The sequence below is a fragment of the Pinus tabuliformis genome, chromosome Q (assembly GCF_031772625.1).
Source record: "Pinus tabuliformis cultivar Carrire ecotype Pingquan chromosome Q, CPIR1, whole genome shotgun sequence".
Classification (NCBI taxonomy): Eukaryota; Viridiplantae; Streptophyta; class Pinopsida; order Pinales; family Pinaceae; genus Pinus; species Pinus tabuliformis.
The window spans coordinates 111,545,918-111,571,763 of record NC_142296.1 but is presented as its reverse complement, the minus strand read 5'-3'; the positions used below and the strand labels follow the sequence as shown (position 1 = coordinate 111,571,763).

At 37.7% G+C, this 25,846-nt stretch overlaps 1 protein-coding gene across 3 annotated transcripts in view; it reads left to right on the top strand.

Annotated features, from left to right (window-relative positions):
- LOC149218477 (uncharacterized) overlaps nucleotides 1-25,846 on the top strand; it is a 500,716-nt gene that overhangs the window by 95,450 nt on the left and 379,420 nt on the right. For all 3 annotated transcript variants that reach the window (XM_089384075.1, XM_089384076.1, XM_089384074.1), the window contains exons 7-9: nucleotides 4,607-4,676; nucleotides 4,797-4,853; nucleotides 5,122-5,190. In XM_089384075.1, the coding sequence (XP_089240201.1) occupies nucleotides 4,607-4,676; nucleotides 4,797-4,853; nucleotides 5,122-5,190 (196 nt within the window). The remainder of the gene's footprint in view (nucleotides 1-4,606; nucleotides 4,677-4,796; nucleotides 4,854-5,121; nucleotides 5,191-25,846) is intronic.

The window sequence follows — 25,846 nt, the reverse complement described above, 5'->3', positions numbered from 1 at the left end:
TGGCGGATGTCGCAGCGGTGTGGGCAGTGGATAGAGGTGCCGACGGAGATCCCGTCTACTGCAAATGCACAAACATGGAGGTCCCGTTTTGGATGTTGAAACCCACTATGTCCCACCTCATAGAATTTGTGTCCACAACCTTCCAGTACAAGATATTTTCAGAAACAACAGTCATTTCAAGTTCCAAACCTCGCCGTAGGAAGTTCTGTGTTACTTGTCTCGTTGTGCTCCACTACTTCAAAGTCGAATAAAAAAATTCTACTCTCAGTGTGTCGTCCCCTGACTTGACTATGGCTATCACTTTATAGGTGTCCTCCCCTGCCACGATGTTGATGTCCCTATTAACACCATCCCTCATTCTGGGGAGTTGTAACGACGTATCTCTAAGAGGATTGCAGACAGCATACACAATTTGAAATTGTTCACGATCAAATATGGACACCAAGAAAAGGCCAACTGCTTATTCATGGATCCGTATATTGTATGGCTCGTATTTTTCTCCAAGAATGGAGGGGAGAATCTTTTCCAGGTACGTGTGAAAAAGCTGTAGTAAGCCATACAATCTAAATAACTCCAGTCATGGGACAAAATAAGCAATGATTTGTTGTTGGGAGGTGCTTGAGTCCACTCATTAGTAAATGAATTTAGTGGATGCAAAGAGATCATTCCTTTATTTGTTTTTTTCACTGTATTGGCAATAGGGACGGACCAAATTCAATTTCTGCCACATTGGGCTGTAATAATCTAAAAGTTTTGGGTAATTAAAAACCAATTCATTCGAGAGATCCGTCATATCTTTGGTGCGGCACACTTTATTGTAGTCGGAAATAACTTTGAGACCGAACTTGGGGCTCAGTGTTGTGTTGTTATTATTATTATCTGGAGATGGAGGGTTCCTAAACATCTGTATTAAATTAATTTCATGAACTGTACCCAAAACTTTTTCCAAATCTTTTTCATCAACTTCTTTATCATGACCACTTATAAAAATTTCTAATTTCTTTTGTTCCTTCCCATCCTTTAAGGGGAAAGACATGTCATTAATTTCATGTTCGTCATATTTTTCAGTTTCTTCAAGAGTCTTCTCGGTAGTAGGCTCATCTTTATCTTTAAGAATACCTATATTCTCCTCATAATCTGGAATTGCCATAACTTGGGTTTTTGCAGAATTTAGTGCTTCTTCATGAATACTTTCTGGAGATTTATTTTTTTCTTCCTTGTTTTCACTTACAGTTGTAATGTATCCACTTTGATTTTTGGTTTCATTCATGTTATTGTCGACTGCCCTTGCTACCTTCGCTGACAGAGGTTTTGTTCTTTCTTTAGATATAATAACAACAACCTCATCATCATCATCTTCATTTGGATCATCATCTTGATCATTTCTGGCAACATCTTCATTTTCAACATTATAATCATCTAATGCTTCTCCTTTTTTCTTTTCACCATCGCTATCATCTTCTTTATTATCGATTTCCTTTTGACATGCTTTAACTTCTGCATATGATTTTTCTAAACGTTGAAATGCTTCTTGAATTTTGCTAAACCGCTCAACGCATTTAGGACGTAAACATGATGGCATTTTGTGCGGCGAACAATGTTCAAAAACTCGCATGATTATATTGTGCGCCATGGCTTTGATACCACTGAAGCAACAAACCCTGTAGGCTTGTTGACTTAATGTAAAGATACATAAGAGGTATTTGTAATAATAATTTATTATATATAAAATGTACAAGTGATGTCGAATGTTACAATGAGGACCTGCATATATACCTAAGCCGGTGTCTTTTCGTCACTGATCATGTCTTTTAGACATGCCTTTTAACTTAATTAATGACTACTTAACATAATCATTACTTGATTATTTAGTATTTACATTTATTTATATTTATAGATGTTTATTTTATTTTATCCAATTTATGTTTGTAACACCCACCTTCACTCATGTACATTAATGTATTGGTGTATGTGATCTGCCAGTAAGGGGAAAACATGATGTATTGTATTATCAACTCAGGTGGCTCCTTGTTTAGATAAAGGGGGTGTTGAGAATATATGTGTAGCCTTCACTTGTGGTCATGTGCTAGCCTTCTATTTGGGTAGTTGACACCCTTATTGGATCAACCCGTGGATAGTTAAACCCACATATTGTCTTTTATTGTGTTTTAACGGTAAGGTTGGCCTAGTCTCCTCCTTGGGGAAAGCACCATACTGCTACTAGTGGTATAAATAAACCACCTCCCTCATTTGTATGATCATTTCATTCAAGTGAATTCACTCTTTCTTTTGCTCAAGGGCACTTTTAATTGGCTGTACTCCTGAACATATTCTTGTGATCTTTGTAAAATGTTGGTACAATCCTGCAATTTCTTCTTGTTGGATTAAGGTTTGTTAAAGAGATCACCATAGATCTACTATCTATTATAATCTTATCGTAAATACCCATAAATAGGTCAATGGGACTGCTAAGCATCGTTGATAAAATTGCTGAATTTTTGGCGACGTGCTGAAAAATTGTGACTAGCTGATTTTTTGGCCCAAAAAAATTGCGATTGTTTTCTTTAGCAAAATTTTCCCAATTTTTTCCGATTTTGAAAAAATTAATATATTTTGTCTTTTTAACGTTTGCAGTGGTTTGTCGATTTTTTTGCCAATGTTTCTGAGAAGATGTTTTCTGGACCCTCGCCGATATTTTGACAATAATGATTTTTTCAACACTGCTGCTGAGTACGAAAGTATCATTACTATGGGAGTGGAATGTGTCATATGTTGGAGCATGATAGTATGATCTCTCTACAAACATGCCAAATCTGCTGTCACTAAACCGTGGCCCCAAAATCTCTGAGCCATACATTACAGTAGGTTTTATGATCATCTCGTAAATATGCATCTTCCCTACTAGGTTCCTAGAACTGCTTATTTTGTGGAAGTTGCCATAGCAATATATTGACTTATTGTTAAAAACTAACATAACTCTACATGCATTAACTTGTCCTAATATTAACTGCTAATCTACAACACATGATGTGGTCATTATCAGTTTCAATTCAGTTTTTTATGGATTTTCAGCTTTATCTCATGCAGTGTTGCACGAAGCGCCCCCCCCCGGTTCCAAACCCCGAAGCGCGTCCCGTACGGAAGTGCCTAGGAAGCTTGGCCGGAAGCGCGCTTCCGAAATTTTTAGACGCTTCCTGGAAATTTGGAAGCGCTGGCGCTTCCGAAGCGCCGAAGCGCGCTTCGTACGGCGCTTCCCAGACGCTTCCCAGGCACTTCCCAGACGCTTCCCAGACGCTTCCGTACGCTTCCAGAAAAGCTTCCGGAAAAGCATTTAGAAAATCGTTTTTTTTTCAATTTTTTTTTAAATTTTAGGTGAGTTTGCTTGTTGGGGGTGGGTCCACCTTGGGTTAGGGTGACAAATGAAAGCAAAAAAAAATATAAATATAGCGGATGCTCCCTCATGGTAATGTTAAATTCTTAAAGTAAAAGTGACATTCTCCTTTATTTTTCATTTTCATCCTTTTACTTAAATTTTTAACATTACCATGAAATGACTCAGAATGTTTGAGAGTGGTTCCAGCCTCATTGGACTTCATATGGAGAAAATAGAATTTCATATCCTATTCAAAATTCAGCAGACTTAACAGTTTTCAGGTATTCAGGATCAATGGGATTGTGGCATTTCATTAGATTATATCAAGTATGAAGGTATGCGATTAGCATTTAATCAAGAGCACCAAGCCCTATATGTACCCTGGTGTTGGTGGTGTTAATTGTTGAACTCCTTTGTCACGCGGCACGCCCTTAGCAAAAAATTACCTTTCAATCAAGTCAAAATCATCGATCAAACATGTTAAGCTTTTTCTACCATATTTTAAGTCTTGAATTAGGTAGTTTGATCAAAATTGGGCAATGTTGACTAATATCCCTAGACAATCGAGGTAGAGGCAAAGGCTAGACAAGAGGAGAAGAATCTAGATTCTAGATCATTAATGTACAATGGATGTTATATCTATCTTGATTTATGCAAAAATATGCATGTTTTCATGTCTTCTACAATTAATTTGGTATTTGGGATGTTTGTTTTGAGTATAAATGCAAAAAAATATAAAAAATATATATATATAGCAGACGCTTCCGCGGACGCTTCGCTTCCTAGATTTTTGGAAAATGACGCTTCGGCGTCCCCGCTTCCAAAAAACGCTTCCGCTTCGCTCCCGCTTCGTGCAACATTGATCTCATGTATTATTTTTTTTGGAAGGTATGCTTACTAAATATATGTTGTTTGGCACAAAAATATTTTTGTTGGTCTGTTACTAAATGTATTTCTGGTGTTATAGATCGTAGTCGGAAATTTGATGTTTGATTTTTTTTTTTTTTGGGATCTGCAATTGCAACATGTGTATATAGTCAGTCCTAAAGCATGATCATTGTCTTGATTTCAGTTGTACATTGTGGGAAGCTTGTATATAAATTTTTGTAAAAGTTTGAGAGTACTAAAATTTATGAATAATTGAATAAGAGAAAAGAAGCAATAATTGAATAAGCTTCTGATTTGAGAGAGGATAGATGAATTAGTGGTGACTGATTTTGGTTTGTTATCTAGGGATTCTCAAGCAATAAGAGCTTCATTAACAAGTTGGATTGCGGCCTTTCATTCATCAATGTCTCCCATGGTATGTGCCATGTAGTTCTATATAAATATTTTAATAGGGCCTCACTGATGCTCATAAATTAGCAAACCATTTTAAACTTATTCCTAAATCGTATGGTTTGCTTAACATTTAACATTTCAGATGCAATTGTCCGAAGTTCAAGCAACTCTTGAAATTCGAACAAAACAAATTATTCAGGTATGTTGCTTTCAATTCGTTTCTTTGGGACAGCAGAGCCTTTTTAACGAACTGATCATTTGTAAAGGTGAAGTTTGAATGGATCATGACCCTGGCATTTGGAACTTAAATGGCTGAGTTTATAGCTATAATTTACTTCTGACGTTTGCAAATATATAGTGATTATATAGGTGGTTGCAACTGGTTGGCATTTTGGAACTTAGTGGATGTCTTGGCTATTGTGGTTTATAATTGAGATACACACTATCCTACCTTTTGTTTTGTCCAGGGATTGTTGTTGGCAAACAGACTTCAACATATATTGAGGTCAACGATTGATTTCCATGTATTATTTGAGGTAATTTTGTCTCTGCTTGTATAGTTTCCAAGGTTTCCACTTATCAATTATGTATTTTGCAAAAAACTCATCTATTGGACTCAAACAAAGGACACGTGCCACTATGAGGGTTTAAATATTGTCAGTTAAACATGTTCTAGATTAAGAATCAAGCGGTCACTAAGCTGACTGATGAAACTCTTTAACAACATTTGTTCAAATTTCCAGATAGATGGCAATTAATGCAAGACAGAAATTTCACCTCTTTGACTAGAGGTTTCCTGAAGTTTAACTTTGTGGTTTTCCAACCTTAAGGCTGTTATTAAATAGAGCATAAAACAGCAGCGGAAAAGATGCAATATTTCACTTTTAACAGCCCAATCTTGTAGGCAATCCAAGGAGAAACGATACCAAGCTATCTTGATAAGTTTCATCCCTTTAGCACAACTTATCCCACATAAACCATGTCTGAAATTTATTTTTCCAGCAGTGATAATGGAGGTAAAACAGCGGATATTGCAGCAGCAGTACATCCTTTAAATTCTTCAATTATGATGTCAAATCACTTAATAATTGTTCTTCTGCTTATGTTAAATCATCAAGACATATATAGTTGTAAATAAAAATACATGAAGAACATATATAGCTGAAAATAGAATCTGGAAAATGCACAAGTTTTGAACAGCTGAAAACTTCATTAATATGCCTAAGATGAAGTAAATGTACATACCATAGTGTTTTTTCAAGACTAATACAAAGCACAAGCTCTCCAAGACCCTATCAAGGGAAAACAATGAAAACCCTAGCTCAACCATTGAACTCCAACATGCAAGAATTGTTAATTTTTCATCAATTTGTTCTATGCTGCAACTATTACTTCAACAGTATCCAATAGCATCAAATTTAACAATTTCCACTTTGACAATTTGCACGTGTGGGATTTAATTCAAAAAAACACTTTTCCTTTTCCGATTTGAGTGATCTTTAGGTCAATTTTGGTCCTCTTGAAAAGAGGAATTTAATGCAATAATTTTCTCTAGCAAATTAGCTGTCCAAAGTAGAATTTGACTCTAGTTGCATAATTTAGCACTCCTTCTCAACTAGGGAGAATTCTGCCTGTCAATATTTGTTTGTCGATCATCATGTCATCTTGTCATCATGTACCATCTCTGCTTGTCTTTGCTCATCTCATTCTGAACATTCTCGAATCTAAAGAAGAAGAAATGCTGTAGGGGAGCTCCAGCTACGACCCTGCCTCTGTCACCATCGGGGAGATTCAGCTACCACTCGGAATCATCAACATCATCGTTGTTGAGGAGCCATGGCTACCACCCAGAACCAAAGACAATGGGCGAGACCAACCTACCCCAAGCGTAGGGATCACACTCTATCCCAAAGTCTCTGACAATAGGTGAGATCAACGTAAGGATCACACTCTACCCCATTGTCCATGATCATCCATCTTAACCCTGAAGAGTCATATGATAGAACACTTGCATCCGCCAACATGGGTGAGATCCACCTACTGCAAGGGGTAGGGATCACACTCTATCCCAAGTCCTTCAACCCATTGGCCAAATGGGAGAGGTTATCCCACAGATTGGGCAGGACGCTAACTGGGGCATACACTAACTAGGGGAGATCTCAAGTCTCAACATCCTATTGGTTAGAGGTCTCTTGTCCCCAAGAGCCCTATAGCTCCATTCCTCACCCTAGGAGTTGAACTAGGGGGGAAGAGCACTGCTTAGTATTCTTGATCAGCCCAGACCCTTATTCGAAAGGGTCATTTCAACTAGTTCAAGTTGCTCTCTGAAGACCAAGAACTTCCCTTTTGGCAAAGCCTTGGTGAGGATATCGACTATCTGCGCATCTGTCGAAATGTGGAGGAGTCTCATGGCTCCTCTCTGCACCATGTCTTAGATAAAATGATATTTGATCTGTATATGCTTGGATTTGTCGTGGAAAACAAGATTCTCTAACAAACGAATCCCACTCTTGTTGTCACAATAGGTAACTGTCGTGTCTAGAACCTGCTCAAATAGCTCTCCAAAGAGCTTCCTCAAACAAACTTCTTCACAACTCACAAGGCTAGCTGCAATACTTGGCCTCAATAGTGCTAAGGGCTACAAATTTGTGTTTCTTGCTCATCCATGATATCATGGCATATCTTAGACTAAAACAACATCCAAAAGTACTCTTTCTGTTGACAACATTGCCAACCCAATCTACATATGTATATCCATGTAGTGTAACGTCTCCAGTGACATATCTTAGTATAAGGTTAATAGTCCCATGTAGATATCTCAATACATGCTTGGCAGCGACCCAATGTACATGGTGAGTCTGGTCATAAACTGGCTCAAGGTGTTAACTGCAAAACATATGTCAGGGCAAGTATTTACGAGGAACATCAGAGCACCAACCAATTGTCTATACTCAGAAGGGTTTGCTATGTCCAGTCCAACAACTTCTCGACACAGCGTCTTGAAATTCATCTCCATATGTGTAGGCAAGGATTTGTGCTTAACCTTGCCAAATTTCTTTAAAAGTTTCGCAACAGATTTTCCTTGTGAAAGGAAAATCTCACCCGACTTTTGCCATACTTCTAGTCCCAGGAAATAGTGCATCAAACCAAGGTCTTTCATCTCGAATTCGGAAGCCAACTTCCTCTTACATTCTAGAATGAGAGGGTTTGCACTTGTCATGAATAAGTCATCGACATATAATACCAAAATGAGAGGCATACCTTGGATTGTTTTGAAGTACAAGTTTGGATCAAAATTGCTCCATGTGAATCCAAGGAAAATCTCACCTGACTTTTGCCATACTTCTAGTCCCAGGAAATAGTGTATCAAACCAAGGTCTTTCATCTCGAATTTGGAAGCCAACTTCCTCTTATATTCTAGAATGAGAGGGTTTGCACTTGTCATGAATAAATCATCAACATATAATACCAAAATGAGAGGCATACCTTGGATTGTTTTGAAGTACAAGTTTGGATTAAAATTGCTCCATGTGAATCCTAGCTTTATCAAGTAACTGTCGATACGAGCATACCAACCACGAGGGGCTTGCTTCAATCCATAGAGATCTTTCTTCAATCGGCATACATGGGTCTTCCTGTCATGAAGTTCAAATCGCGGAGGTTGTTCAACATACACTTCTTCTTGAAGCAAACCATGTAAGAAAGCGGTCTTCACATCCATTTGATGGAGAGTCCATCCTTGACTTACAGTAAGGGCTACTATCGAATGAATGGTTGTATATCTGGCCACTGGAGCAAATATATCATCGTAATCCTCTCCCTATTTTTGAGAGAATCCATGGGCTATGAACCTTGCCTTGTATTTTTTGATGCTTCCATCAGCCCTGTTGACCACTTTGTGTCAACTACCCTATAGCAATACACATTTTTGCAAAGGAATTCCATCATGTTCGAGCAGTCAGATATCCAGGATTCATCATCATCATTCGTCAGTTTATCAAAGTTGTAAACCCAAATTCTGCAAGTTTATTGTAAATGATGCTAGTATGACTGTTTAATTATGTAACAACACCTAGGTAAGCCTCTGATTTTGGCAAAGGATTTCATCCTAGGAAGTTTTTTAACCTCACCGAATTATGTGTGTTTCTAAACACAGATAATCGACAAAGTTTTTCTTCCAGCTTAAACCCCAAAGCTAGGGTGGAATTCGTTGACAAGGTCTTAGGTGAGTCCTAGTGTTATATCGAGTCTTTTGTAAAAGTGTGTTTGGGAATAATTTAAGCACATTTGGCTAAATTATTTTATTACAAACACACTTGGTCTATACTAGATCATATTGTGTCACAGAATTGGGTAAATTATTAAGGGTCTATGTCTAAAGGTGTTTTCCCCTTTCAAGGGTTGAATTAATTGTAATATCTTGATGTAAAAATATTTTGGTGCATGGTCCCTCATATTTAGACACCATGGCTAAAATATTTAAGGGTGGAAAAAATTATTAATACCCTTTAGTGTCAATTAATTAATTTTTCTGGCTAAATTAAATAAAACCATAAGCCAGAAAATTAATTAATTTTGAGTCAAAAAAATTATTTTTATTTTTGGTTTTCTAGCAAAAAACGACAAAAATATTAGCCAAAAAATGGTCAAAAAATTAAAATTGAGAGAAAATAAAATTCTCTCCAAGTGGAAAAACGAATTTTGGAGAAAGTGGTCATTTCCAAGGAAGAATTAAATTGACAAACCCAATTCCAAGGCAGAAAAATCACAAGAAATTCTTTGGGGCCAGAAAATAATTATTTTTTCAAGAAAATTATTTTTTTAGGGTTTAGTTAGTTGAAGAAAATTCGTGGGTCCAAAAGAAGTTCGATTACCAAGGTCCTTTATCAAGGGAAAAATCAAATTTTTAACAAAAATTGAGCTTATGGATCAAGGTGATTAAGTCAAAAATGATTTTTTGAGGAAAAAAATGCCAAAATAATATTTTTTGGACTAGGAAAAAAGAGAATTATTATGGAATTCGAATTTCTTCATCAAGATCAAGGGACAAGATTTATTTTTGGCTTGGATTAAGTAAAAAATGTGCAACTTATTGGACCTAGTTGTTTTCCACTTGGAGGGGGATCTAGATCTCTCTATTTTCTATATAAGGAAGCTATTTGCTCCTCATTTGACATCGAAAATTTTGTAAAGAAGGTCTGTGTCAAGCTTCGCCTCTCTAATATTTTTTTGGAAATAATAAAGAAGTCTGGTGTTTATTCATGGTGGTGTTCCTCTTTTGCTTCTTGTGGTAATATTTTTCTGAATCATGTGCTTAATACTCTACTGAATAAATTTTATAAATTATTATTTCTTTAGCCATTTGTTGGATCAACTATTTACACAGGTATCTTGTATTAGTTGATGGGTTTTAGAGAAACATTTTAATTTGATTTATCTAGCAGGTATCTCTAGATTTTGAAGGTTATTTTTCTATCGATGCCTCTATTGATCTAATAATTTGATTTTAAGTGTGTAGAGACTTCAGGTATTTAGATCTTGGGCATGAGGGGAAGTCTTCGGTTAGACCAACCCACTCTCAAGTTAGGAAAACTCAAGAGCCCATCTGATTAAATTTCATGGCTTATCTAACGATTTGATTTGTAGGGATTTTGGCTATTGCTCACCATAAAAATTTATCTCCATCATCTATTTGAATTATGTTTGTGCATGTCGAATAGATTTGCTAATATAGAGCTTATTTTTCTATTGATCAAGGAGCAGAGTTGTACTCATACTCCTTTGATCCAATAGATTTGTAAATTTTGTATATAATTTTTTGTATATATCTAGTAACCCTTTTTGCTAAGTTACCGGATCCGGCATCGAGAGGGTGAAGAATGGCAGTTCCGCGGATCTGAACCGGTTCCGGATCCGGATCCGCCAAAATACGGCTAAAATACGTATGCGTCCCCGGCTAGCCAGGAACGCTACCGTCAGTCAGTCGTTGCCCCAGCTAGCAACGCTTAGCCACCGTGTTCAGCGACTGCCTCATTGCTGCACATTGCTGCTCAGCTGATAGGGTAAAATTTTATTTTTTCAAATGTCATATAAAATACACAACAAATGGTCCGGTTTTTAATTTTTTTAATTTTTTTTTTTTTTTTTTGTTTTTCTTGTTTTATTTGGAAGGTCGATTGTATGTTTTTTTGCTTTTTTTAAAGGCCCGCAAATGCCAAATGGTGGATTGTATAGTCGCAATTGCCAAATGGTCGATTTTAATTTTTTTGTTTTTGTTTTTAAAGGCAAATGCCAAATAGTCGATTTTTTTATTTTGTTTTTAAAGGCCTGCAAAATTCAAATGCCAAATGGTATTATTGTTTATATAACAGTGAATGACATTCTATAGACTATATATATAACAATTAACTATTTAGTATTATTTAGTCAATTTAAATTTTATAGTTATGAAATATTCAGAATTCTATTATATAGTCAATTTATAACTATTAGTAATTTACTAATTACATTAAATGCAAAATAGTATTATAATTATTATATTAAATAACAACAAATGGTAGATTTATAACAATAGTATATTAGCATTCTCTTTATTTAATATTAATATATATTTTATTGTTTCCTCTTATATAATATAAAGTTATAATATATATTATATATCTTTAATAATGATTTTTTATAAAGTTATAAAGTTATATAATTAATAATTATATTTTGTATTATGATATTTGTCATCTCTAGCATGTATATCATATAGATATATGTTATATAATCAATAATTATAAAGTATCCACTATCTACTATTTAATTAATAGCTCTAAAGTGTTTTTTAAAATTAATATATATATATATATATATGTTGTATGTGATGTATTCTTGCCGTATCCGGATCTTGCATTTTCAAAAAACTGGCGGATCCGTATCCGTATCCGTATCCTGGTAACATAGCCTTTTTGTCCTTTTGTGTATAAATTTTATTTTCTTGTATATGTATTTTTTTATTTTCCTTTCAATTTGCAGATCTGAAAACAAAATTAAGGCTTGGTCATTAGTTTGTCTGTCTTCATCATTTGGTGACTAACATACATGCTATTAAAGTCTGATTTGAATCTACATTATATCTTTGCCTTGCATTCAGTATTTGAATTGGTTATTGAATTCTGGTATGATTGCTCACATTTTGTGAAAGATTTGAAGACTGATTAAGGACTGATACATACTTAAAAAGAGGTTGCAGCAGTTGAGCTTTGAAGTGGCATATCTAAGGCAGATTCACAGTCCTAAAGTGCTTCACTGGAATCTTGTGGACTTGTGACAATTCTGATCTGACTTACTCCAACAATAGCTACAACAGTCTGATTTTCTATTGACAGTGGGCTGATCCGATTAACTGTGATATATCTTGAGGTCTGGTACATTTCTAAGGCGGATCATTGTGTATCCTTGTGCACTGGAAGTGTATTGAATTTACAGTGGTTGCTCTCTTGTGTCTCGCCAAAGCATTGAGGATAGCCTTGTTTTCTTAGATTACTAACTATCTTTGTCTCCTCTCTTAACCAAATTGCATTCCATTACATAGTTGCTTCTCTAATTGCATCACTCATAGTTGCATGGTTAGACTCCAATTGCATTTTTTGCATTGCATGGTTTGGTTAATGTTGCATTTCATCATTTTAAATCACTGTTAGCAATCTCTGAATAATTATGTTTGCATACCTTTAAGTTTTCGCTGGTTCCTAATTGCTATCTGGTGAAATAAACAATTCTGAGCAGGCAACCAAAGGCATATTCATTGGCATATCATCGAAAAAACTTTGTTTCAAGTGACATTTCATAAGTTGCAGAAATTTGGCTATAAGTGTTTTAAATAAAAGAAACCTAATCTAATTCCTAACTCACATGCTCTAAAAGAATGCTATTTGATCTAGTTTCACTTGGTTATAATTGATTGATCTAAGTAAGTGATTCTCTTTTCATTAGCAATCTCATTCGCTATCCATAAGTGTTTATTTGACTAAAGGATCTTTGCTTATTTCAGTTGTCTAAGTAAGTAAAGAATACTATAAGAACACTTTGATATTAAGGCATTGTGAGATCTTGCTTTAACATTCTCTAATTGTCATTGTTTCATTGAGTATTCCTTGTTGCTTCATTAATTGTAATCATTGTGTCAGCTAATCATCTTGTGCTCATAAATATATCATAAGCGAATTAGCTCTTTATCTTGTTGAAACATCTTGATATTATTGTCATCTCAGTGAAGCAATTTCTTTTATCCTAAGTTAACGGAAACGCCTAAAGAATTTGCTGGAAATGCGGATCCCTGTTTCTGAGACAGAAACGGATACGATCCTTGTTCGAAACACTGTAAAAACGTTTTTGTGCCATTTCAAAAAATCAGAAACTTCAGATTTGGAATTGGATACGTTTTCAAGTGATTTAAATTTTTTTGGATCCGTTTCCACGAGAATCATGATCAAAATCCACCCCTAAAATGTTAAAGCGTGAAAATTTGTATAGCCATAAATAAATAATAAAAATGAAGAGACCAGTTTTACAAATAAACTCACTATAAACACAGTCTCTTAACGTCTCTTGTAAATCTTTAGAAACAATGACACTAAATATATTTATCAAGGATTCTTACTAAGAAAAAGATAGATGTTAAAAAACGTAAACAAAAGGGTTTGATGAATGTCTTCGTAATGAGTTTATTTGAGTGATTAATTTTCAGTATAGTTAAGGCTTTGTTAATTGTCATTGATTTTGCTCTTGATTTCATAAATCCCTCCAATATAACAAATCTTCTCTAGCCAATCTTTTGCCTGCATATAGTCAAGAGACCAAGCTGATGTTGAGAAGATTGAAATGTTCAAATAGGTCTTGATGGAATATCCCAATGATCCCATGGGCCTTTTAATTGCCATGCAAGGAAGATAGATATCATCTGCCATGCATGACATGTTCTTTGAAGGAGTTGGACCCAAAAGCACAAAGGCTCTAACATTTCTGATCACATTACTAATGATGATGATAATATGTTGAATGTTATAATAATCACTAATGATGATGACAATGTTTACGCTGAATTGATGATGATGATTTGTTTATGTTGAATTCATGATGATGATTATGTATTTTTAGATATAGATTCTACATTCTAAAAGATGAATGGCAATATATATATATACACATCGTTTCCTTGCCGTGTCATATCCTGTTTTTTTGAAAATTTGTCATATCCGTTTCAAACCTTGTATCCATATCCGTTCCCATATCCGTTTCAGTGCAACTTAGCTTTTATCATCTTGCATTTATGTATCTTGCATCTCCTTTGCATCCTTAAAATTTACTTCGAAGTCTAAGCTTGGTTGAAAGAAAGTTAGGACCACCTTTCTTTTGTAGCTTGCGAAGGATAGACCCTCTTTAGTGGTTAACACGGTGACCTTGCAGTCATCAGAGCCACAGTCTCTGTAGTGCCGGAGGCATCAGGTGGTTAGATCTCAAGGGGAGGGATCATTAATCAAGCCATAGCTTGCTTCCCCTTTCTTTCTCTCCACAACTTTCTCTAGAGACTAGCCTCAAAACAATTATGAGGAAGGGTTCATCTAGATTAGGCATCTTAATTAAAATCAACCAAGAATCTGCATTTCACATTAGCTTAGATATTGCTTTCATTCTTTGTTGATCTTTGGTGATTGGAATTGTGGGTTAAATTTATAATTTTCAAATTTATTGGTTCACTGCTCATATATCTGGTTATCTTGGTGATCTAGGTGGCTCTAGGGACACACACAAGATAAAGAGGGCTCATGGAAGCTCAAAAATCAAAGTGATCAGAATGTTTTCAAACTAGGACTAGAGTGTAGACCTCGTCATCCTGATCGCAACGGTGCGAACGGTTCGTCAAACCGAGCTTGTATGCGAAAGTTAGAGGCAGTTAAAGTTCAGGGTTGACCGGGTGACTTGGCAAGCTTAAGGGAGACACAATTTGGAAGTTTTCCGGCGGACGGAATCTGACCAACTCCGGCCAACTTTCAGGCGAAAATGTCGCCGTGTTAAAATGACTCCTTCAGCTTAAAATCAAAATTTTTACAAACAACATATGGTTTTATTAAACAAAAAAAATATAAAAAAAGGGTGGCGGGCCACCAACCTCGCCACCCCAACTCTATCCACGTAACAATATGTGTAATGGTGGAGGGGCGGGCCACGACCCCTAGCCCCTCCCACAGAATGGTTAAAACATAAAACGGAGTGGAGTTTTGGGTGGGCTAGCCCTTGGGGCACGGACCCAGTCCCGAAACGAGCCAACCACCACCAACCTTAATTGCAACGGAGCCAATGGAGGTGGGGTGGGCGAGCCGCCCAAGGCGGGCCCAACCCGACCCTGTTTTAAAATTAATTTTTTTTTGATGTATAAAAAAAGGAGGAGGCAGGGTTTGATTGCCCGACCTCCATTAACCAATGCAGCCAATAGATTTATTGAAAAATCCGCTACCATTTTATTATTTAAACTTAGTTCACTAGTGCGCCCAACAGGGGGAGTAGCCAGGAGCGGGCATGGAAACGAGGTAGAATATTTTTTTATTAATTTTTAATGCAGGTGGAACCATGATTGAGCAAGATTTCTAGGAGGGTGAAATTTTCGCAGTGTCCAAATTGGACAAACTTTATGTTGATCTTACACTTCTCGGCAACAAGAACCCAATGGCGCAGTCAGTTTCCTGATCTGAGCAATAGATTTGCAGAGGACCCAGAGGAGGGAATCTTTGAGGAATCTAGGGGGAATCTAAAAGATTCCTTGAGCCCCAGATTTTCATTTTCTCAGAATTCAGAAATTTGACAGTGGATTTTGCACTATTCGATGCCACAAATCTGATGGTGCGTTCAGATTTTCCATTTGCTCATTCTATTTTTCGGCCACTTTTCTAAGTGGAGTGCAGGTGTTAGCATTCATGTGCGAGCAGTCATTTCCATGCAATTCGATGTCGTGAGATCAATGGTCCGAACAACTTCAGTAGTTTGACATCCGCTTCTTAGATGGCCCCTGGATGTGAGGTATATGTAGTGTGTTCATGTACTTCTTTTGCTATGCATTGTGCTGCATAGATCCCTGTTTGATGCTTGATGTGGGATCTTGTTTCTTACTTGTTTTCATGATTCCTGCTTGATGTGATGCAGAATCATTTGTGGGATGTATTCGTTGTCATGATTCATCATGTTGTGTTTTGAGATCCCTTTGTTGTATGTTGATGGGATATTCATGTTGTCGTCATGCATGTTTGCATTGAGATCCCTTTTATGCCATGTTGGCGGGATGCTCATCATGCATGAGTTTGTGTCATACTGATAGGAGTCCTTTTTCACTGAGAGTTCTTGTAGCGGAACATCTCTTGGAGCCACTCCTGCGTGAGAGCATTTTCCTTGTATGATAGTGACATCACCTCTTATGTGTATACATCATCACTATTGACAGCACTTGATGCAACGGCCTACACCATCTTGACACTGGGGCTCGGAGATGTAGTCCCTCCTAGACGAACTCCGTTATCAATAGCTTATGTTTTTATGTCGCTGATGATTGACATGTTCCTCTTCTTTACAACATGCACATGTATTCATTTATGTTCTTTTAAAAATGCAATCTAACACATCACGGAAGTAAAAGGTCTTGGAAGGGTCCTTCGTCACACCTGGACCTGGATCAAGTGGTATTAGAGTAGTCTTTGCGTGGATGTGAATTGCAAGCATGAACAATGGAACGTGCAACGACAGAGGATGAAAAAGCGATGTACGAGACCATGCTCAAAATTTCCAAAAGAGTGGAAATAATGTATGAAACTCTACAGAAAGAGACAGGGGAAAAGGAGCAATTGCAGCTTCAATTGCGAGCCATGGAAGAGGCCCTGGAAGAACTGAAGCACAACAAACATAATCTTCAAACAAAGAACGCTGAAGTGAAGATGTGTCTACATGAAGAGAAAAAGGAGAAACAAAGTTTGCTACGACAGCTGTAAGCTAAGGACGTGTTGTGGCCAGCAACAACCCCCCTTCTTATTTAGTTTTATCACTAATACTAAATAAGTGGGGACCCTTATTTAAAAATTCAAAAAATCGATTAATGCTTGTATTTCCTTTTTCAATAAAACTTACTATCATAAACTTAGGAGAATACCCTCAAAAATCTAAAAAACGTAAGTTTTATGATAAGTTAGGAAAAAAATCACTCCTTAAAAGCACGTCGCATCGCAAAAAGAGTAATCAATACCTTCTCACAAGCAGAATTCTAAAAATGCAAAATTGCGATGCGAAATCAGGCATTGAAAAACCCTCATCGCATTGCATGCCTTAAACTTCACCTATGCTGAAATGTCTTAAAACGCTGATATGCGATGGCGCATCTCGCGAATCGCATTTCGTAGAAAATACATTGACGGATGCTTGCCACACATAAAGGAACTGTGGTTTGTAATATTGCGAAGCAAATCGCAAAATTGCCTTATCGCAGATCTACACGGCCCGTCGTTTAAGAAAGCTTTTTCCATAAACCGAGGCCCGGTTATGCGCATTTATGTTAATTAATGAGTTAGTTGGAAATCATTAATGAAATATGGTTTTGATCTTATCAAGGAGCCAGTTCACGTAAGGTGATATATTTTATATGTTTTCCGCATTTAAAGCTTTCCCGTCACCTTTTCTTATCATCGTTCTCACCTCATTTGTAAACTGTAGGAGCGAAGAACTGAGAAGTATACAGAGCAAAACTCAAGATACTATGGGAAATAAGGGTAAAGCTCCCAGTTCTGAAGATAAAGAGATGGCTCCCTTGTACACAGACACCACTTGCAACAAAGATGCCGGTATTAATAGTTGGGAAGGCATGTATAATTTACTTGAGGAAGAAGATCCCAAGGTAATGGAGGTCACCGCTACTGCAGGCTCACACGGGTCTTCTGAGGCACCTATTACAGACCTAGCATGTTCGTTCTTGCACAGGATAGCGGCAAGGCCCAAAATTCTCCCATATACGGACATGGTTAAATGAATGCTAGATAGTGCTGATATCACGTATAGAGAATTCAAAGCTCAGAACCAAGAACGTATAAGTCGTTCTTTCCACAAAATTTAAGCTTTATATCCTCTAATTAAAAAGCGCGCAAGAGGCGAAAATCGCACCAGGGAAGCCCGGATCAAGAAACGGAGGCAGTTTCCGAGGCGTGATCACTAGGCAAAACCCCTCGAGATGGGAAGCCTCAAATTGCTCAGTCGCCTGTAAGCGCGGAAATTTGAAGGAAAAAGTGCTAAAGACAGAAAGTAAAACTGGAACTCAAAACCAGTGATATTTATCAGGTATATCATCAAGTGGTATGTAAATATCTACCAAATGTACAACATCTACAAACAAGCTGGAGACAAAAGGCTCAAGAAAAGGCAGAATCAATCCAAAGGTTAACCAGGTTGAATTGGGATTCTTACTGGGCGTACTTGGTAAAACCACATAGCCAGTGCATGACTCTCAAATGTGTCATCAATTCTGCCGAGAAGATGGCGCCAACTCTTACAGATTCTGTTTTCGCAGGACAGCTAAAGTCGGAAGTCGGCCAGCCAACTCTCCTTAAGCAAATGCTGAACGCATGCGATTTCAAGGAACAGATACATAAATAGTTAGTTAGTAGGTTTAGTTTTAGATTCAGTTTCAGTTTTAATTTTGCTTTATTTTTGCTTGAAATGAGGACGGTCATTTAAACCGCATCCTACATTTTTGTAATAAATTATTTTTAGAATTAGTTAGTAGTATTTAAACCCTTCTCATGCATTTAGAGAAGGGTCCAGAAATTTATCAAAAACTTGTCCTCAGAACATGCACTTTTGCACCCTCCGAGGAGGTTTTGATAAATGAATGGAACATGATTTATTGATATCTGCGTTTAATATCTACTACTGATGTTGCACTTTTGTACTCTTAGTGGATGTTGGATTAAGAAGAAATAGATCATTATTACTGGAGCTCATGAGTAGAACTAGTTATAAATGGTACTTTTATCTCTTAATTGTTTCTGCTTATGTGTTATGGTGATATTCATGTTCAGTTATTTATATATGAATGCTTAAATGCTTGAGTTATCATTTGGCACTTTTGTACGGTGATAGCTATTTATTTATGCTTAGTATATGAGTAGCTTACTATGCGATATGTTTTTCACAACTATTTCATCTAAATTTTTATATGAAATGGTTTATCTCTATTGAATTCTTTTCTCATAGCAGTTGAATGATCTTTATTACCAATTGTCATTTGAAATCATTTTAGATCGCATAACGGAAAGATTACATCCTAGGTTAGTTTAGAATTGGATATTTCTGTTTATTAGAATACAATTGCACGTTGTTAGATTAGATTTAGAATAGAAAGCATTTTACTTAGGAATCATTAGGAAAGAAATATCAATTCTCAACACACACACACACACACATACTGGGAAACTGGTCCCATATCCCCAGTTGGACCCACTATACCAAACGGAAAAGGAGCTGCTAACCAAGGTCCGGACTGGGTGGGTATCCCCCTTGTTGTAGAACCCATTTTCGGGGCTTCAACATATTTGGCGCTAGAAGGAGGGCCCCACACTGTGAAGGGCAAGTAAGTCTAAATCTAAATACCATTCTGAGAGTAAATCGCCCTCACCATCTCCCCCGACTTCTCCATCGCACTTAGAATCTTTAAATCTTGAGCAAGAAGTCGAAAGAACAACAACCACTGCCGTAAACCCTGACATTTCAAAGAAATCTACTATTGAACCTCCCGAAGTTGAATATTTGATTCATAAACTTTAGCGATTTTCAATATCTCCTCAAAAATCTAATAAATCTCAAGGCAGTGTGACTTCGCAATTTAATCTTGCTCATCCTCTCACCAGATTAAAGAGCGAAAAGTTTGGTATTGAACCAACCGAGTTACCTCTACCTACAAGGAAGAGAGCAAGGAAATCACCTAAAGGGTCCGATAGTGAGACTCTTTCGTCATCATCATACATCTCAACTTCCCCACCGCAAAGTCATCCATCCACTCCTCCACTTCAAATCATTGTCCATCAGACCACTGGAACTTCAACATCTCCTCAAACATCTGGAACTGTAATATCCTCATCTTCCCAACCGCAAGGATCATCTTTTGCGCTTTCCTCTGTTAGCGGTTCAACGATGGCCCAAATGCCATGGAATAACCCAGGGGCAGTCTTGATACCTGCGCCCTTGAGTCAAAGACTGACCCATCCTGAAATATGGCTGCCTAAGTTTAATCCTGAAGCAGGCATGCTAGTAGAAGAACACATAAATAATTTTATGTTATCCATAAATCTCAATGGGGTCACTAATGAAGACGCTGTCGTTCGGCTTTTCCCTTACACGTTGCAAGGAGCAGCTGGATCATGGTATTTCTCATTACCATCCGGGTCTATTACTAGTTGGGAGATCTTCCAAGAACAATTCTTGACTAAGTTTGGTGATGACAGGTCTACTGCAACATTAATCAACGACCTGTCTAACCTTAGAGCTGAGTCAAAGGAACCTATCAAAGATTTTAACTCGCGTTTTAATAAACTATTGAACAAGATTCCTACTGCTTCTAAACCAAGTGAAGAAGTGCGAAGCGAATGGTACATCTCTGCGTTACCATCAAACATAGCAATCTTTGTTGATAGAGCTAACAAAACAACTTTAGCTGACAATATGAAGGAAGCAATAGCGGTAGAGAAACGTATCATAGCTCTAGAAAAGAAAAATGCCGTCGAAGAATGTAAATCTAAAAAGGTTTCTTTCAAAGAAGATCCAAAGAAAAAACAGCCCAAAGACCCATTTGATTTAGAAGGATTGCAAAAAGTTTTGAAAACCATGTCTAACGAAATGGTTGATATAAAGAAACAAGTAGCAGAGACTTCTAAAAAGCCTTACAAGCCTTATAGAAGAAATCTTTCGACTGATTCAAAGCCCCCTAACACTATTACAAGTGCTAAATCAGAAGAAGAAGAAGAGGAAATTGCTACCGAAGAACCTACCGATGAAGAAGAAGTTGTAGAATTACAAGGTATGTGGGATTTCATCCTCCCCGATGAAGAGGATCAAGAGGCATTGCCAATTAGTACTCGAAGTAGAAATCAGCTCGATCCTCCTCAACCTACTCCTAAGCCAAAGAGCGCAAGCTCAACACCTAAGGATAAAGACGCAACCAAGAAAACGACATCCAAAGCGACTCAAACAAGCCCAGTACAAACTGATTCACCAACTCCATCTAAAACATTGATTGTTTTGGATGAAATGGAGTATAATATCATGGAAGATATGAAGAAGACTAGGGCTAACATCACTTTTTATGAATTGAGCAAGTTAAAACATCAGCAAAAGCTCCTTTTGAAAGAATTGCTTGCAGTACCAGTTGCACCTCTACCCGCTGCTGTAATCTTGCAAGCTTCCCATGAGATGGGAAGACCTCCAAGTACTGTGATTAACAAAGTTGACCCAAATGACATCGCTCTAATTGGAGGAAGGTCAAGATCTCATACTCCACCATTTCTTCTTATGAAATTTTCAATAAAAATTTGCATAATTGTTTAGTGGATTCAGGAGCTTCATCCAACATCTTACCTAAATTGATTTGTGCAAAGTTGAATGTTCAACCTCAAAAATCTGTTGTGCGCATAGTACAACTAGATCGGTCGCAAGTTGAAGTGATCGGTGAATTAAATCAGGTTACCATAAGGCTGTCATCTAATCCAAAGGTATGTCAAGTTATCGATATTTTAGTTGCAGACATTCCAGAATTCTATGGCTTAATTCTTAGCAGGGATTGGTCTGAAAAGCTTCATGGATACTTTGCAACCGATTGGTCGCACATGTGGCTCCCTTACAATGGTAAGCCAAATCAGATAAAGGTTGAGCGAGAAAGACATCAGAAATACATAGTAACAGAATTGGAAGGAGAAAATGAACCAGTAGCATACATCAATAATATAATTTGCAACTATTCTGTCGATTCTTTCCTAGGAAATTTTAATGCTCACACTTCACCTTACTTAGAACATTCTGTTTTATCTCAAGTAGATTTTTTTTTCAAACAGATAGTTCTAAATGTATTAATTTTATAGACAATACTGTAAATAAATCTTTATTTTGGAAGTTATTTTTTGATGGTTCTAAGTGTTAGAGTCGGTCTAGTAGCCCTCCACCAGAGATCAAAGCTCTTTGCATTTCATGATTAGGTGTCCCATCAGTGTGATCATGTTGCATTCCGTTAGGCATGCCATAATCCTGGTGGAGGGAGTTTGTGTCTTTTATTCCCCTCTTGTTTGGCACTGCTGGTTCAGGTTTGTTTAAGTTAATAAAATCTTCAAAGGGTCATTCATCTTGCTTTAAGTTTCGAGGTCTTAGGTCTAGGGTTGAGTCAATTTTTGTCTTGAGAGGTCATAAAGGACCAGCAGGCCAGAGGGATGTCCTTCATAAAACATCATTTCAATAATTCTCACTATTGTACAGCTAAATTTTCACCTTGTTTTCAAAACTCTGTTTTTGAAAAACAAAGGTCATTATCTCGTTTTTTGTAAAAATTCTCAAAATTTCAAATTCTCCAAATGTCGAAGTGCAGCCTTGGTCTCCTTTGCCAAAGCATCTTAGAAGCTATCCCTGCAAAAATTTTCAGAAGAAATCATCATTTCAACCAATTTTTCAAAGAAAAGAAACCAAAAGTCAGAGCTAATTAATTCAAAGAAAGTGTCAACACTCAAACATTATAAAGTGGGTTTTGGGCAAATAAAAATCTAAAGGAAGCCTATAAAAGCACATCACTCTTCATTAGCAACTCATTTGCCTCTCACAAGCTAAGTGAATCCTTGCAAAGGCGATTTCAAGAGTTTTTGAGCAAATTGGGCAGTTTCAGAGGCGCGCTACGCATCAGGGAGGGCGCGCTACGCGTCAGGGGCGCGCTACGCATCAGGCTGCCTTTCTCAGTGTTATTTTGCACGTGCGCTACGCGTTGGGCAAGGCGCGCTACGCGTTGGGTTTTTCGCCCAATCAACTGCCAGCAAGCTATCAAATCGACTTTTCTCTCAAGCAATTGCAGGTAGGCCTCTCCTCCATGGCTTGATTTGGTTTTGCAAGATGAATGAGAACTTAATATGTTTAAATGCCATGAAAATGAGAAGTCAAAACCCTACTTTGATGTGGAAGATTTAAAGTCTTAATGGTGCTAGGGTTTCAAATTTCTTTTGCTGTCCAAGGTTGCCCATTTGTAATCCCTCTTTTCCCTCATTTTCATCAACATTCTCCTTCAAATTTTCCCATAAAATTTCATAATTCTCCTCTCTAAAATCCCTAAAACCTATTAAATTCCCAAACCCCACTTCACCTTAAAATCCCATAATTTTGTGATTTCCCATGTTGCCTTCCCTAAATTCCTTCTTTATGTTTATTGTCCCTAACTCCCTCATGTTCCCCAATCCCTAACAATTCCCTTGTATTTATGTCCCCTTGGTGACAACATTTGAAAAAGTCAAACAACAGTTAATTGGGTGTAAAGTCAGCAATACATTTCAACCATCTTGCCTTCAAAACCATGTCAGAAACTGAATCAGATTATCAGCAGAGTTATGACAGTGATTCAACACCGGAGGTAGAAGTGCCAAGGAGGCATCATAAGGGTGGTAAGGGTGGTCGGCATGTCAGGGAGGAGCCCACTTCTCTGGCTCATTTGCAAGCTTGTCCACTTGCAATGACATGTTTTCAGTATCAATCATGCCTTGGATATTGTGAGCGAATCTCACAAATTCAACATCACAGAGAACTAGTTCGCTTGTTTGTCCTACATTTGCACAATGGTCATGTGAACCTTGCAGGAGTGGATTTCACTCTATCACCTGAAATTGTTGCTCAAGCCACCGGGATACCAAATGTTGGGAGGATTGGAACAAGCGCAAGCAGCTAGACAGATTTCATTATCAACCATACATCAAACCCGGATGCATGAGACACCTATCTGCTGTTTTTCCTTTCAGATTCCTAAGGGATGAGTATGCACCCTTGATGAGGCTCATTATGCGCTATTTCACTTGTGAGGGCAGATTTTCACGTTTATATTCGTACCATATCCGTTTGTTGATGCATTTCTCCCGGGTACGAATGATGAACATTCCATTTTTCATGTGCCGAAATATAGAGAAGATGGTGCTCGTAGTGCAAAGGAAGAACCCCGCACAGCAACGCAAAAGTATATATCATTATGCACTGATCGAGATCATAGTGATGCATCAGTTGGCACAGCAGGGTATCGCTTGGGAGGATTTTATTTCTCGCGACTTTTTCACGGTGCCACAGCCACCTCCCGAGATTGTCCATGATGAGGGAGGGCCTTCACAGCAGTTTCATATTCCAGAGCCCGAGCATGTCAGCACTCCAGCATGTGTTACATATCAGAGAGGCCACAGGGCCTTATTTGCATCTGCACGGCGAGTATTATCTCCACACCAGGTGGAAGGGGTCTCGCCTTCTTCATCAGCACAGCGAGTGTTATCTCCACATCAGGTGGAAGGGGCCTCGCTTTCGACAGCAGCACAGGTACAAGATAGAGGCAAGCAGCCCATGATTGATGAGGGGCCATCAGGAGATTCAGACATAGATATTGTTGACCTTGATATCAGCTCTCCTAGCTTAGAGCTAAAGGAGATCATTCAGCAACAAAAGGCTGAAAATGACTTGTTGCAGCAAAAGTTGGAAATGGCAAATTGGACAATCACATACTTAGAGCAGCGCAACAAGCAGTTAGAGGATGAACACACTCTTGATGAGTTGTGGAGGATCCGAGAAGACCGGAACTTGGCTCGCAAGAGACCCGGTGATTTGACACCTATTGAGCAAGGGTCTATGCTCATTCGGGTGAACACTCATTTAGAGAGGTTGCTAGCCAAGACAAACATGGACAAAGATATGCTCTGCCACATGAAGAATCATTATTGGGCCCGCATGCATGTGTGCAAAGCAAAAATGAAGGTACTTAAAGCACGCTTGGCCAAGGCACTAAAACGGAGGAAAAGGTCTGATCCACTTCAGATTTTGGCTGAAGCCACCTTGAAGGAGCATGGTGCTCAATGATACACCCTCAGCTCAAAATTCAGAAAATTTGGAGCAATTTTGGTCAATTTTGATTTTTTTTTGCTAAAAACAGGTTTTTGCCCTCAACGCGTAGCGCGCCGCACGCTACCCTTAAGTTGGGGAGGTCCATTTCACAAAAAACTCAACATTTTTGGATTTTTCATGACAAATTACACTTGCTCAGCCACTGCCAAGATATTTCATTGAGGTTTGGGCCCTTAAAAGGTCAAAAAACAAGCAAAAAATGACCTTCTGCTACTTTTTGGACACACAGGAAGCAGTCTTGGGAGATTGCATTTTTGGAGGGGCAAATGGCCACCAAATTGAGAAATTCCACTTGGGCTGGAGAGTAGACATCCAGATCTTTGCAACAAGCCCACTTGTGCCTCATTTGGATGCCGGGAAGTGCCCCAAAAGTGGGCTGAAAGGTGCGCTACGCGTTGAGAAATGGCGCGCTACGCATTAGGACATTTTCTCAATTTTTCACCTTCAGCTCAGGAAAACGCAACATTTGACCAGTTTTGACTTTTTGGTGGGATTTTTCATCCTCCTTGATGTAATTGATGTAATTTCATGTTGACATGACACTTATTTACCTATTCTAGAAGATTCATTCATAAAATGGCAAAAAATTAATGAATGAATTGGTTTCCTAGCTTATAGAGGCAAGTTATTTTGATTGCCTAGATTATAGTGCTCAATTTAGAATTGGTTGAAACAGCTCCTAGGATGATGAGATCGACCCCTAGAGGCAAGGGAATGTGTTAGCTTGCCTATATTATGTATTTTCTTAGTCATTTTCATGGTTGGATTCTTGAGGGATAAGCTTAGACTATTTTACTCTTTGTATCTCTGCAATTTTGGCAAAGGAAAGACCAGGGTTTTGCAGCACTATTTGGGATTCCTATGGTGATTTGTGTTGATGGTGTGCTTCTCTCATGTACTTGTAAGTTTGTTATGTGTATCATTTTCCTACTCCTCTCTTCTGCAAATTAAGTAAATGAAGTGTTAAGGTAGAATTCATGGTTTCTATGCTCTGCCTTTAAGTTTGCT